Source organism: Mytilus californianus, unplaced genomic scaffold (assembly GCF_021869535.1).
Source record: "Mytilus californianus isolate M0D057914Y unplaced genomic scaffold, xbMytCali1.0.p SCAF_9, whole genome shotgun sequence".
Taxonomy (NCBI): Eukaryota; Metazoa; Mollusca; class Bivalvia; order Mytilida; family Mytilidae; genus Mytilus; species Mytilus californianus.
Window position 1 is genome coordinate 99,268,660 of NW_026262745.1, and position 13,943 is coordinate 99,282,602.

The following is a 13,943-nucleotide window of genomic DNA, read 5'->3' on the forward strand; positions in this document are numbered from 1 at the left end:
ACATTACATTGGCTGTTATATTTGTTGATTTATCTATTGTTATCGGTCAGGCCATTTGAAAATTTCCAGCAACGGTATGGTTTGCATGAATTATTTCTGGAATATTTAGTTATGCCAGCTATACATATAAGCATATGTCGAAGCTTAGTGTAATTACTTTGTATCGGAGAAGTTATTTCATTCATTGAATTATTTGAAAACATTTGAGATCAGCTAGATTTGCAGAACAAAATAGCTCTGACACTAAACTAAAACATAATTCCGGTAACATTAGATAATTGAATTCCAAGGCAATATCCACTACAACAGCTTAGAATGATATGATGTTATAATACTTGGACAATTCTACTTTAATTACTACGCTATTTGGTTTTTTATTTTATTTGTGATAAGTTATATACACTTGGATTTAGTAAAATAAGTAACCCTTATTAGCACAATAAACATAATTTTTAATCAGTTTATTAATAGCTTATACACCTCATGTCTCGCCGACAGTATCCATATAATTAGTCCGATTTTCCTTGTGACGCACAAGCTATCATCATTTTGAGTTATTTTTATTCATTTATTGGTATTTGTAGACAATTAATGAATTTTTTACTTAGCTATGATATTGATAAAATCAGTGTAAGTGGAAGTCAATTCATCACACTGTTTTTGTCTTTGTGTGTTTTTTTAATGGAGATTTTCTGTAAGACTGTTATACAAATGTTAAATGTAATAAACATTATACTTTATCAGATTGTGACTATTCTTTCGATATCCATATATATTATTTTAATGTTGTCTGTAACTGGTTTCTCTAGATTTGATGATTAGAACAATGTTTTGTACGACCAAACTCGTAATTTCATACAATAATTCCTTTAATTTATACAGCTTACGTTTACTAATGCAGCGAAAATTTCATTTTTGATAACATGTAAGCAATATAAGACAGACAACCTAGTCATAGTTTGAATAACTTGTTCATTTGATTAATATTAAAAATACATTATACAAAAAATAATCATAAAATATGTTTATGTATAAATCACAGGCATTGCAGAAGGTCGACTGCAATCATCCCCTTCAGATGAAGTCTTAGAAGAATTATCGCACCGTCTAGGAAATTGTGTTATTCAGCTTGGTATTGAACTAGGTCTTAGCTTCAACAGTATTGAAGAAACCATGTACAGATTTCCAAAAGATATGTATGGTCAGCTTTATGACATACTGAATAAATGGAAACACCAGCGAATTGAGAAGCCAACAATTCATAGACTCATAATTGCACTTCAGCGAGTAGAGTGTGGAGGACTTAGATTTCTGCAGGATCAATACAAATAGACAGCAAATATGTCAATGAATATCATTAACATTGTAAATTTGGTACATATGTTTATATGTTTCATAGAACACCAGTATATGCCATGTTATTGTAAATAATTCTATCCAGCATTCGAAAACAAATATTATATCCCATATCGAATCCTTATGTTTACAAAAATTGTGTTATCTTCATAAAAAGCAGGCATGACTAATTTTAATCATAATTCCTTATGTAACATGTAATATTTTTTTATAATCAAGTCATCTTCTCATCTTTCTTTTCGCTCATGGAAATTTACATTGATCAATTATCTCTTGTACTTATGGTTATATAATAATGAAAGGAAACACTGTAATCCTGCATGTAGGGGCACATACGATTGTATATATCGCAGTCTTCTGTTTCTTTAACGATGACGTAGTTAGGTTGTCGGCAAAGGAATCGTGTTTTGAAAGTTACAATTTGAAAAGGTAACACAATAAAAAATATACAACATACAACATACGTGTTTTTTATTTATTTTCTATTTTATTACATGCGCACTGGCCAAAATGTAGACGCTTTAGATGGGATTTGTTTTTATTTATTACTTTCAAACAATAAATGATTAGAACTCAATGCTGTACATGATGTAAGGTGTAAGGCCTGTTTTGTTCCTGTGTTTTATATAAACACGAAACTGTTTCTGTTTAGCCGACTTTTGCGTGAACATCTTAACACATTTTGACATGTAATATTATAAGTAGTAGGAGTTGTTGTATTTAGTGGTTTTGTTGTTGTTTTTTTTAGTTTCGGGTTGGGTTTTTTTTTTTACTAGAAAGTATTTTTTTTTATTAATTGTTTTAAAATATATTTATTCAATGTAACTGTTACTGAAATATTGTATTCTGAAGGCAAATCGAACTAGGCTTTCAAATCAGATCTTAAAGGAAGGCAGTAATTCATTAATGTTCAAATTTCACAAATGTTTTAAGATGAAAATCTGGTAATATGGAAGTATTTTTTGCATCTGAAAATAAGTATTACATGTGGTATAGGTCTCTTTCCAAGTAAGTATATTTCAATCTGTATATCTGAGATAATTTTCTTTGTAAAATTTAAAAAGACAACTAATAAAAAAAGTCAACTTTAATATTTGTCATGACTGTGCATTCACAAAAACATTCCCAAATTATATACATAAGATTATTTCCATTTTTTTACATACTAACTTCTAATAAAGAGGGAAGTAAAACCTGAGTTTTTAGACATTTTGTCATCTGCCAATAAACCATGTCTGTACTCTTTGATTAAAATGTAACCCAGTGTGTATTTCTCATATGAAAAGACACAATTATATCTCATACGTACAGAAAATGTGATAACATACGGGCACTGTGGTTAGAAATATACTTTTGCAAATGTTTAATTCGGTCGTTAACTGTAATACATGAACACCTATTCGATCATTTTTGGTCAATTATAGTTATTTACCGAACCACTTTTCACTACACCGAAACATTTATTTTCTATAAATCGCAAATTGTTCGGGGTCCGTTCATCAAGGTTGTTCCAAAATAATGAAAGATAAATGATATCCATATAATGAATCTATTGATCATATGTGTGCCCGTTTGTTTGTGTTTCAAGCTATTTTCATCTACTAGTATCTTGGCTATACCATGGCGGACTGTTAAAACATGTAAGAGTTACCATAAAGAGTTAAGGATGGCTGCTTACAAGAAAGCGATTAAAACCCAGAATTCCAAGTGTTGAAGTTGAAATCATTCCTAGAAAAATCTTAACATACGCCATCGCGAGTTGGTTGACCGTTATTGAAAATCTGACAAAAGATGACGACATATATGTTCCGAAAGTCGTAAACACAATCCAGTTCTCTTCTCCTCGAATGTGACCTACCGAATTAGACTTATCACATGTGTTGTACTGAGTTTAACAACACGATAGGTGCCAAATGTGGAGCAGGATCTGCTTTCCTTTCCGGAACACCTGAGATAATCCCCGGTTTTTGATGGAGTTCGTGTTGCTCAGTCATTAGTTTTCAATGTTGTGTTGTGCTATATGTCTTTTGGTTGTTTTTCTTTTCTTGCTATTGCATTGTCAGTTTGTTTTCGACTTATGAGTTTGATTATATGCCTTTGGTATCTTTCGCTTCTCTTTTACCGAGTATAACCACCAACCTTCGACCGGAGAATAAGCAATCCTTGTAAATTAAGATAGTTGAAACACCTAGATACGATCGGGGTTCGTTCTCATAACCACAGTATTTACAAAGTAAAAGACAAAAGGAAGAATACTGGATTCGTGAATTGGGAACTGCGACACCATAGGATTGAAATATCAAAATTGATGGTAGAGGAATTATATCTAGTCGTTTTTGTAGCTCTGTGAATGTGATGAATATTTTCGCCTCTGCATTTCTACGTAGACGCAGTCATGGTCATCGTTATCATACACTACCTTCTCTCCATGATGTCTCTTGTTATGACATTCTTTCATTTATACAAAAGCCGTTGGATATTCATCACATTTGCACGAATCTTTTCATGGATATTGCCAGTCACAGACTTTGTAGAGCGGTTATCATTTAAAAAGATGAAAAGAAGAACAGATCCTTTCTAAAACTTTCCTTTGCCAACAAAGGTCTCGATGCAATCAACTTCGGAAATATCCTTCATCATAAACAGTCTACTCGAAAATACCTCCCTAATTTAAAGATCAGTCTGTACCTACTATATCTTATACCTATACCAAATCAAATTGATAACAAACACGTATTGCAGGATCTCAACATCGACGACTTATATAATCCGACTGGCCACATTATTACCTGCCAACTGAACATTGCCAATAACACTTCTATGCATTTGTTATCCAAAGGCGGAAAATAACGTGAGCCTAAATCCATTTATTGGAAACTCAACTTTAAATACTGATGGATTCAGTTGAGGATTATGCCAGACAATGGGTTAAACGCGAAAAAGAATACGCATAGATACTCTTTCCGAATGGGTTAAGGCTGTGAGGTCGTTGAAACAAATTAGAATAAAAAAACTGAATGGTCTATAAATGCACATGCTACATCGTTCTTCCGAGACCAAAATGTTGCTAAGCACCTGTCTGGTCTCCTTAAAAAATATATCATTGTCCCCGCAAATAAAGCCCCAGGAAACATTGTTGTTGTGTGTAAATCATGTTACATAAACTGCTTGATAAAATAATTATGTATTGACAATTTACTTGGAAACTCAACATAAAGCTCCGCGACACTTACCAAAGAGAAAATCCTGAATAATGTTGTCTGTTATATGTTCCTTTTGAATTTCAACCAAACATGAAGAACTGGACTAAGAATGCAAAAGGAAAATATAAGTTGACTTGAATTGTCATTGATATGGTCATAATTATAAATTAACTGTTTACAATTTTTTGAAATACTACGGCTTTTCTACCTCAGGAATAGATTACCTTAGCTGTATTTGGCAAAACTTTTAGGAACTTTTGGTCCTCTATGCTTTCACTTTGTACTTTATTTGGCCTTTTAAACCTTTTTTATTCGAGCGTCACTAATGAGTCTTTTGTAGACAAAACGCGTGTCTGGCGTAAATACTAAATTTCAATCCTGGTATCTATGATGAGTTTATTGATATGTTTAGACAATAAATTTGATGTAGACTTTTTCATTTGTACTTGCTCCGATATAAAGAAATTGGTCAAATCAAAATGTCGAAATATTAGAAACAATCTAAAGTACAAAAATATGTGTGAAAAAACTTTTTTTAGAAATTTTAATTTTAATTTTAAGGTGAATTAATTATATTATGCAATGTTTTCGAAAAGTGTAAATGACATATGGGATGTAGAGTCCCAGTTGAAACATTTAATCAACATATCAATCAAAGAAATTGGATATCAGAGCTCACCCTGATCAAAGGAAAGTTTTTACTCTAAAGTTATTTTGAAACTTCCTTCTCTAGGAGTGAATCAGATGTGGATACTTAAAAGACGAATGATCTGTTAGAGTACATACAATCTAAGTCTCTTTTTTTTAACCTATGCACAAGTATTTCCCATTCTAAACTAAGAGACAAATTTTAAGAAATGTTCCTTTGTTTCAAAAAAAAATGAATGCCCAACATAAATACGAATAACTTGTCTTAGGGAGTGATCAACCGTAATTTCTACAAGATAACTTAAAAAAATCTCTGAAACATTAGCAAGCTGTTTGATTTCTTGATTTACAACATATTTGTTATGTTTGGACATTCCGTTTTTCAACAACCAATTGGCATTCCCATGGGAGCAAAGTGTGATCATCTAGTCGACTTGTTCCTCTATCCATGAGGCTGACTTCACAAAGAAGCTTCTTAAGATAGAAAAGAGGCTAGCATTATCCTTTAACTTCATGCTCCGCTATGTAGATAAGGTCCTCTCACTAAATAATTCGAAGTATTGCGACTACATTGAATGTATCTATCCCATCGATCTTGAAATAAAGGATGCAACAAATACAGTTTAGTCTGCCTCATATTTTGACTTACATCTAGAAATTGACAATGAGAGTCGTTTGAGAACAAAACTTTATGAGATGAGTTCAGCCTTCAAATTGTGAACATTCCATTTTTATTTAGCAACATTTCAGCAGGACCTGTACATGGAGTAAATATCACCCCATTGAAAAGATATTCCAGAGCTTGCATTTCCTATCATGATTTCCTGTGATAGATTGTTGCGGCTTACAAGGAACCTATTGAACTAAGAGTTGTCAGTGATGAAGTTGAAATCATCTCTTTGAAATTTAAGGACGCCATTACGAGTTGGTAGCCTATTATAGAATATCCGTCATAGACAATGACGGATATGTTCTAATTGTAACCACAATCAAACCTAAAAAATTAGACTTGATCACTGGGTGTGAACTTACAGAAGCAACAAGAAGGGTGTCATATATGCAGAAGGATCTGCTTACCCTTCCTTAAACCATTGTGGTGACGTCAGCCTATTCATTTACCGTGGATTCTTTTTCTAGAATCAACGCTTCCTAAATCTGCCGCTGAAATGGACTCACCAAATTATATTCAAGTGTTTCCTTTGAGTGTCTAATTTCATTAAGTTTGAATTGGCTAATTTTACTGACTTCTGTTCACTAATGGAATTAATTTAAAAACTTACCTTTAATTTTTGTAATTTGTATATGCCTTCACTGGGAATCGAACCCTTCCTTGAAATCTGTTATGACTGACATCAACACATCGACTAAACCTCTCGGCTTCCAATGGGTTACAACTTAGATGTCTATATTATATATATAAATGAACATCGGACACACAGGGGTTGTCCCAATTCTGTTTTTTTTTTTCTAATTTTGCATGTTATAGTGGATATTTTTGTAATACATGTAATAGCGTGTTTTACCATTTATATTTTGGATTATTATTGGCTATTTCACATGTTTGAAACAAAAATGATTACATTCTATTTGTCAATTTTTGTTGTATAAATATAGTTTGATTTCATCTGTTTTACTACATAATTTTACAAATATTTGTTCGCAAATTCCTATGCTAGAAAATCGTGATGTGCCTAGAGTGCTAGAAATTTCCGTAACATACTTATTATATATACTTTATATATGCTCTTTGGTCGGGTTGTTGTCTCTTTGACACATTCCCCATTTCCATTCTCAATTTTATTAGAAATAAGTTCGAAAATGTCTTATTTTGTAAAAACAGATAATATTCAGATGCCTGATAATATAAAGATCTTTAAAGGTAGTAGTGTTATATTTGTATTTTGTTAACCAATTAATTGTGATTTGAGAATTATCAATGCATCGATGGACATGATAACATGGTTATTTAAACTCACTTACAATACCTTCTAATTAAGAAAAGGCTTTAATTTTGAAAAGAAATTAACACAATAGTTTAAGTTATAGATACAATGGATAAGCGTAGATTCATGAAAAACAAACCATTCGCCCTCCGTGCTTATGGTTTCTTTTTCAAGAATCCACGCTTATCCATTGTATCTATATAACAGAACACCTGAGATCACCATCGTTTTTAGTGAGGTTTGAGTTGACCAGTGTTTAGTTTTCTATGTTGTGTTTTGTATACTGTTGTTTGTCATGTCTTTGGTCAGTTTTCGCTTTTTGCCATAACATTTTCAGCTTGTTTTAAACTTTTAAGTCATTCCTTTTAAACTGACCTAATTATGTGCATTGACTGATCAGTGAAGTGCCAGAGAACCTCAATGGATATGAGATGTGACAATGTTAACTAGAAATAAGAATATCATTCTGTAGTGAAACTTTTTAATGAAGCTCAATGTATAATCACAACAAACTTTAACACAAAACTTTTAAAATTAGGATCTGACAATGTAAAAAATATACATTGATTATAACATTGGTCATACACATATAACAATTTGTGTTTACAACAATCTGATTAACTGTGATTAATCATTGATTTATGAGATTAACTGTGATTAATCATTGATTTAAGAGATTAACATCAATAATCACCCTTTCCTTAATGAAAACATTTCCCATATCAGTTTCAAAGGTTGAAATAAAAAATTCTAAACAGGTGCACTTCTTCATGTGAAATAATACAATGCCAACAACTTAAAACAAATACTTTATATAATATTCTATGGCATTATAGTATTGCATACATGCACAAAACATGCAAGAATAAACTTGGGCTGTTTTTTCTTACTAATCCAACCTCCATATGACATCTAAGATTTTTTTACTGATTGTTTTTAAAAACATATGGTCTAGAAAGGTAGATATTTTGTGTCTGGACCAATTGTTTTTTCGTCATCTTTTTTATTTGGTGGGGTGGGGTGGGGTGGGGGTGGGGTGGGGGGGTATATTGTACTGTCCAAATACTTTTGTGGCTTCCTGTTCTCAAATTTTGCAAATAATACCACCATATTTCTGTTTAGTCAGTAATGGAAGTCAGACCATATCTCAACCTAAACAATATTTCCTATTAACAACATTCATTAATTAGGTCTAACTTCACAAAATACAAAAAAAACTATCATTTTTTTTTTGTAGCTATTGAAATAATGAGTAACAGGTTTTAGCTTCAGATTTTCACTATAGACACCAAGTCAATTTCAGTTGATCTCCTGATGATTACTTAACATCTCATGATGAAGCTCAGCGTAGATCATCACAGCATTGGACAAAAAAAAAATTTCTAACATCATTTCTCATACAATACAACACTTCTTCATTCTCTCAACAATTAAATTTCAAATCATCAATTTGCCTTTCGCTATGGGGCATTAACAGTATCCAAAAACATTTCATAGTCATCAAAATATTATTTAAAAAACAAATTCCTAGAACAGCATTTGATATATACTTTTTTGGCACATGTCTTAATTTTCTATCTGATAATGTCAATATCTTGTTGTTATTGAATTTCATTAAATAAAAACTTTTTGAAAGCTTCTAGACCAATTTTTCACATTTTAGTTTTTTTTATATTTTTTAATATTTATAGAAACTTTTACTTACTTTACAATTTTCATTTTATTTGTTTCATACATTACAAATAACTATTCTTTAAACTAAAAGCCTTAAAATGGCAACTTTAAACACCTGTCTTGCCCTTTATCACTAAATACAATGATAAAGACAAGAAAGACAACTCTTGCACATAAATAAATGGGCAACAATTTCTACAAACATGTTCCCTTACAACCATTTTTTCTACAGTTAAAAAATCTACATTAATTTTATCAATGACTACATCTTAGATGTCATAAGAAAATGAATACTCTATTGACTTACAAAGCGCTTATGTATAAGATTTACAATAGATGCCATTATAATATGTCTACGTCTTTAAACAGCAGGAGTTCCATATGACAATTTATTCTGTTCTATGGATCCCTAAGAAGCTCTACCTCTTCAAATTTATAAAGCACTTATGTGTAAGATGTACAATCAAAGTCATGAGATAGATACATAAAGGGACATATTTTGATATCTCGTCATTACAGCTAATTTACTTGAGTGTGTATACAGAACAATGAAGTTAAAGTGACCTATTTGCTTGGTAGACCATAAAATAACTTTATATTTGTTTACTAGCTCAAAGGGTAACAATAGTCTTTACGAGTCGTTCAAATCACAGAATATGTTACAAAAAGATGACTGAAAAATCTGTTTCTATATTTACAATAGCAAACTAATAAGAATTTGTGGTTTATCTTACAAACAAGTAAACTTAACTTTAATGCACCAAGTTCACACTCAATTATTTCAGCTGTAAGTGTTTGTCCTTTAATCTAAAAACTGGAAACAACCAATGAACTAGGTTGTCTGTCAAATAATATTTACTGAATATAAAGAATGATTTTTCTGGTAAATACATCAACATCTATTCAATAGAATCCCTTCCAAGAGTGATTTTCGAACAAATCAAGTTGAATGAGTGAAATATTCCAGTAGACTCACTAGAATTCCTCCCCAAAATTCATTACCCAGAGTGATTGTTATAACAAGGCCTGATGGATGAGTTATTTTCAAACAATTCTATATATACATGTATGCACTGTATACAGATCACATGACTTTGATTGTAAATATTATTAAGGAATTCTGTGACTAAATATTAACATAACTTTATAGCTGTTTGATATGGTTTGTTTTCCTGGTCTATATCACACATTCTAAGAAATATAAATATATATATCTGTCTTTCTGTATTATTCCATCTTCAACTCATCTGCAAAAAAATAATTAAATTTAAATAAAAATAAATTAAAAGGAGAAACAAAACATTAATATGCATAATTATAATTAACATATCTAATTACAAAAAAAGTCTAAGTGTGATGTTCTTGCTCACGATTATCAATACCAAAATATCAAGACTTATTAATTGGTTCACCATAAAAAATATGGAACATGCTTTAAATCAGAAACTAATGTATCAGTGTACTTGGTAATCACTTTCAAGATTACCAGTGAAATTCAAAAGATATGTGGATACCATTCCCCTTCCCCAAGAACTAATCCCTAAAATGTGTCCATAACTTTAAAGATGTGATTTATGGCTGAAAATAATCCCAAAGCAAAATCAATGCTTCTGTGGATTCATTTATTTTTCATGGAGACCAATTTTCATGGTTTTTCTTGTATATTTGATTTTGTGGTTTTACCACAGTCTGTATAGGAATAAAACCACTAATTCATAACCCCATTGCTTTCTACGTCAAATTCTGCAATTTCAAGAATTAATGGCTACTTTGTCTTAAGTTCAAATAAAGTTGCAGTCATTTCATGTCTAAACTATACCTTATCCTGAGGGCTGTTCCATAAAAACATACATGGGACCCAGGGAAGGCACTTCCAAATCTCAACTATGGGTGGGTGTCATCTTTGTTTATGCATAGTGGAAATATAAATGAAATTCTAATTTGCCTCTATAGGTGGTTACCCCATTTGAAATGCCTACCCTGTGTACCATGTATGTTTTAATGGAACAGCCCTGACTTTGCTGAAAAATTCAACATAACATTAATTGCATATTAGAGTGCACTGGATCCTGGAAGTTTGGTATTACAAAAACAGGTACTTTCAATCTGAACAACAGGGCAAATGTGCCCTCCTATCATAATTTCATATATTTTTTTTTGTTATTCGAAATAAAATAAACTTTCAACAAGGATCCTACAGTGATCCCAAGTCCTTCAGCTTTCATTTGATACCAAAATTACCCAAATATTTTACTTCTAGACAAAGTAACAACTGTACTTCGGAACTGTTTTGTTTAAAATATGTACTACTTTCTTTCTGACCCGAATTAGTGGTTCTATACTTATAGAAGCCTTTAGAAAATGTGTACTAAATGTTTAACATTAAAATTCATGGTTTACTTTTCACCCACGAAAAATTGGTATCCAACAAATAATAATGAATACACAGTATATAGCTTAATTTAATTTCAACATGTTTTGATTAGGCTAAAATCCGCCTCCTCACACTACCTTTTATTTGTCAAAGGAAACATAAATTAAGTTCTAAAAGACCTTGAAATGATCAGTGTTTCCCTTCCAACACTTAGCCAAATAAACTTGACCTATTCAAAAAGGAAAAGGAAGATCAATCATCTGCACCATTTTGATAAAAACAAACCTTCCCAGTAAAACCTTTTGAGTTTCTTTACCTTCAAAATTATGTACCTGGTTCTTTAAGGAACAGTCCATCTCCTGCCAGTTCCTGTTCTGTTTCCATGGTAGCCAGGACAGCAGCTGTCCCAGAGTTATTGACCTGCTCTTGTTGTACTCTTTGTTGAATACCACCCTATAATATAAATGATAAGTTCTGAATGACATTTAAAGTTGTCTTTTCCTTACAAAATTTATGGTACACAGAAGCAATTATTACAGTAGATTTTACAGTATTGCCTTGCGAGTAACATTAAACACATGAATGGACTACTGTGGATTCATTAATATTTGTGGGACACCAATTTTTGATGAATCTGTTGGTATAGGTAACCCACGAATTTAGATGTTTAAAGAAGTGCCAGTTATCTATAGGTGTGTATGCAGACTTTGGCAAAATAATGAGATCAAATATCCACGAAAACACAATTCTCCCAGAATCCAAGAAAAACTGGTACCCAGGAAAATATAATTCTTCCTGAATCCAAGAAAACTGGTACCTACGAAAATTTATGAATCCACAGTAAACTGGGAAATAATGCAACTTTTAAACTAACAATAAAAAAAACATTGCAAAAATTTCTGCATTTACCATACTATACCGTCGTTTTTAACCACCTTACTTTTGTGGATACTTTTTTCACATTTAACCCTAACTTCTCAATGATTTATTTTTCATGATTTTCTATTTTTGTTTTTGTTTATGTAATCGTATATATGAGGAGACCAAGTTTGACATATTCACGAAAAATAACTTCCCCAGTATTTCCTGCTCACAAAAGTCATGCAAGAAAAGTTTTTGTTTACTGTATTCAGATAAAAGCTTCTTTAGTTTATACTAAAATCAAGCCAAGTTTCATAAAATAAACATTAAATTGTCATTATCAAAACAAAAAAAAATTGTTTTTCACTCATTTCATTGGTTGATAAGATTGGTTAGTGAATTAACTAAGTATCTACCTGACAGATATCTAGTGATGGTGGAAGGTCGTCAATTGTGATTTCTCCGTTCATTAAAACCTGAAATACAATGGAGTATGTCTGTGTATTGTCATATTTTATGAGAAGTAAATTCATACTGAATAAAGTTCTAACAACATACTTCATCAATACTTGGTTATGTTAACCTTTCAATTTGTTGGTCTCAGGAAAAAACTTTTAATTTTTCAATAAACTGTTTTTCAATCAAAGGATACAGTTTAATGTCCACCCATTGTTCATATATTATCTGTCAAAAAATTTTCAAAAACTTTTTATAAATTTCTTAGAGAAATGTAGGCATGTGAGTACCGAATGCAATTTTCCATTTAATTAACATTTCCAAGGGAAGAAATTTGATAAAATTTGGACAAGAATTGTACACATGAGATTGATTAATGGTATTTAACGCCACTTTCAGCATTTTTTACTATAACATGATGGCCAGTTTTTATTGGTGAAGGAAGCCTGAATGCCCTGTTTATTGATGTGCACCCCACATCTCTTTTTATTCATTTATAAAATTGTAAAATGAGTAAGTATCAATCATAACAACTAACCTCCCCATTACACTGCGTGTCTGATGACTTGCTGTCTTTTGATGTATTGGCTCCCTGATCTGCGTCTTCCTTACTGATCTTGACAAAAGAATCTTCATCAGGCATGCCGTCAGTTGTCCCGTCATCATTGTCAAGTGACCTTTCCATCATGGCGTCTCTTGACACAGCAGTCTCAGATGGATCGTCAGCACTCTGTGATTCTGATGCATCCTCATCATCTTCATCACTGCCAATTCTATAAATAGATATGATAAAGGTTCTATAAATAAACATTAAATTTCCATTTGACCACAATATCTACCAACTAAAGCAATATTGTTGTCTGTTCCAATTCTTTAAATATATCTCCTTTCATTCTTACTCAAAACTTTCATGTCATACATTTTGGATAAAAAATCAGTCAATCAGCAAACCAGGACATATTCCTATATCTATTTCTTATAAAATACACAATAGTTATATATTTACACAATTTTATTAGTCAAGTATTTAATCATTCTTATTTGCATATTCTGCGTATTAGTCAATTTTCAAAGATTTTAAGAGGATTTGATCATACAATTCTATCAATAAAGAATTATAACCTGTTAAAAATAATATAACATACAGTAAAAAATAAATATAATAAAGATATTCAAACTAATTTAACTATAAATTTTATCCTCAATTGATTTTTCCTATGCTTTCTATATAAAAATATAAAGATGTGATTGCCAATGAGACAACTCTCCACAAGAGACCAAATGACACAAAAATTAACAACTATAGGTCACTGTATGGCCTTCAACAATGAGCAAAACCCATAACTCATAGTCAGCTATAAAAGGCCCTGAAATGACAAATGTTAAACAATTCGAATGAGAAAACTAATGGCATACTGTATTTCATAT

The 13,943-nt window shown here is 31.4% G+C and overlaps 1 protein-coding gene across 7 annotated transcripts in view; it reads right to left on the reverse strand.

Annotated features, from left to right (window-relative positions):
• Positions 1-8,185: 8,185 nt before the first annotated feature.
• LOC127716649 (pericentriolar material 1 protein-like) overlaps positions 8,186-13,943 on the reverse strand; it is a 66,269-nt gene continuing 60,511 nt past the window's right edge. For 6 of the 7 annotated variants that reach the window (XM_052222896.1, XM_052222895.1, XM_052222894.1 and 3 more), the window contains 4 exons: positions 13,054-13,288; positions 12,476-12,535; positions 11,531-11,651; positions 8,186-10,071 (listed from right to left, as the gene is read on the reverse strand). In XM_052222896.1, the coding sequence (XP_052078856.1) occupies positions 10,052-10,071; positions 11,531-11,651; positions 12,476-12,535; positions 13,054-13,288 (436 nt within the window). In that variant the 3' untranslated portion in view covers positions 8,186-10,051. Of the gene's footprint in view, positions 10,072-11,514; positions 11,652-12,475; positions 12,536-13,053; positions 13,289-13,943 lie in introns of all 7 variants that reach the window. The other variant, XM_052222892.1, reaches the window with a different exon arrangement.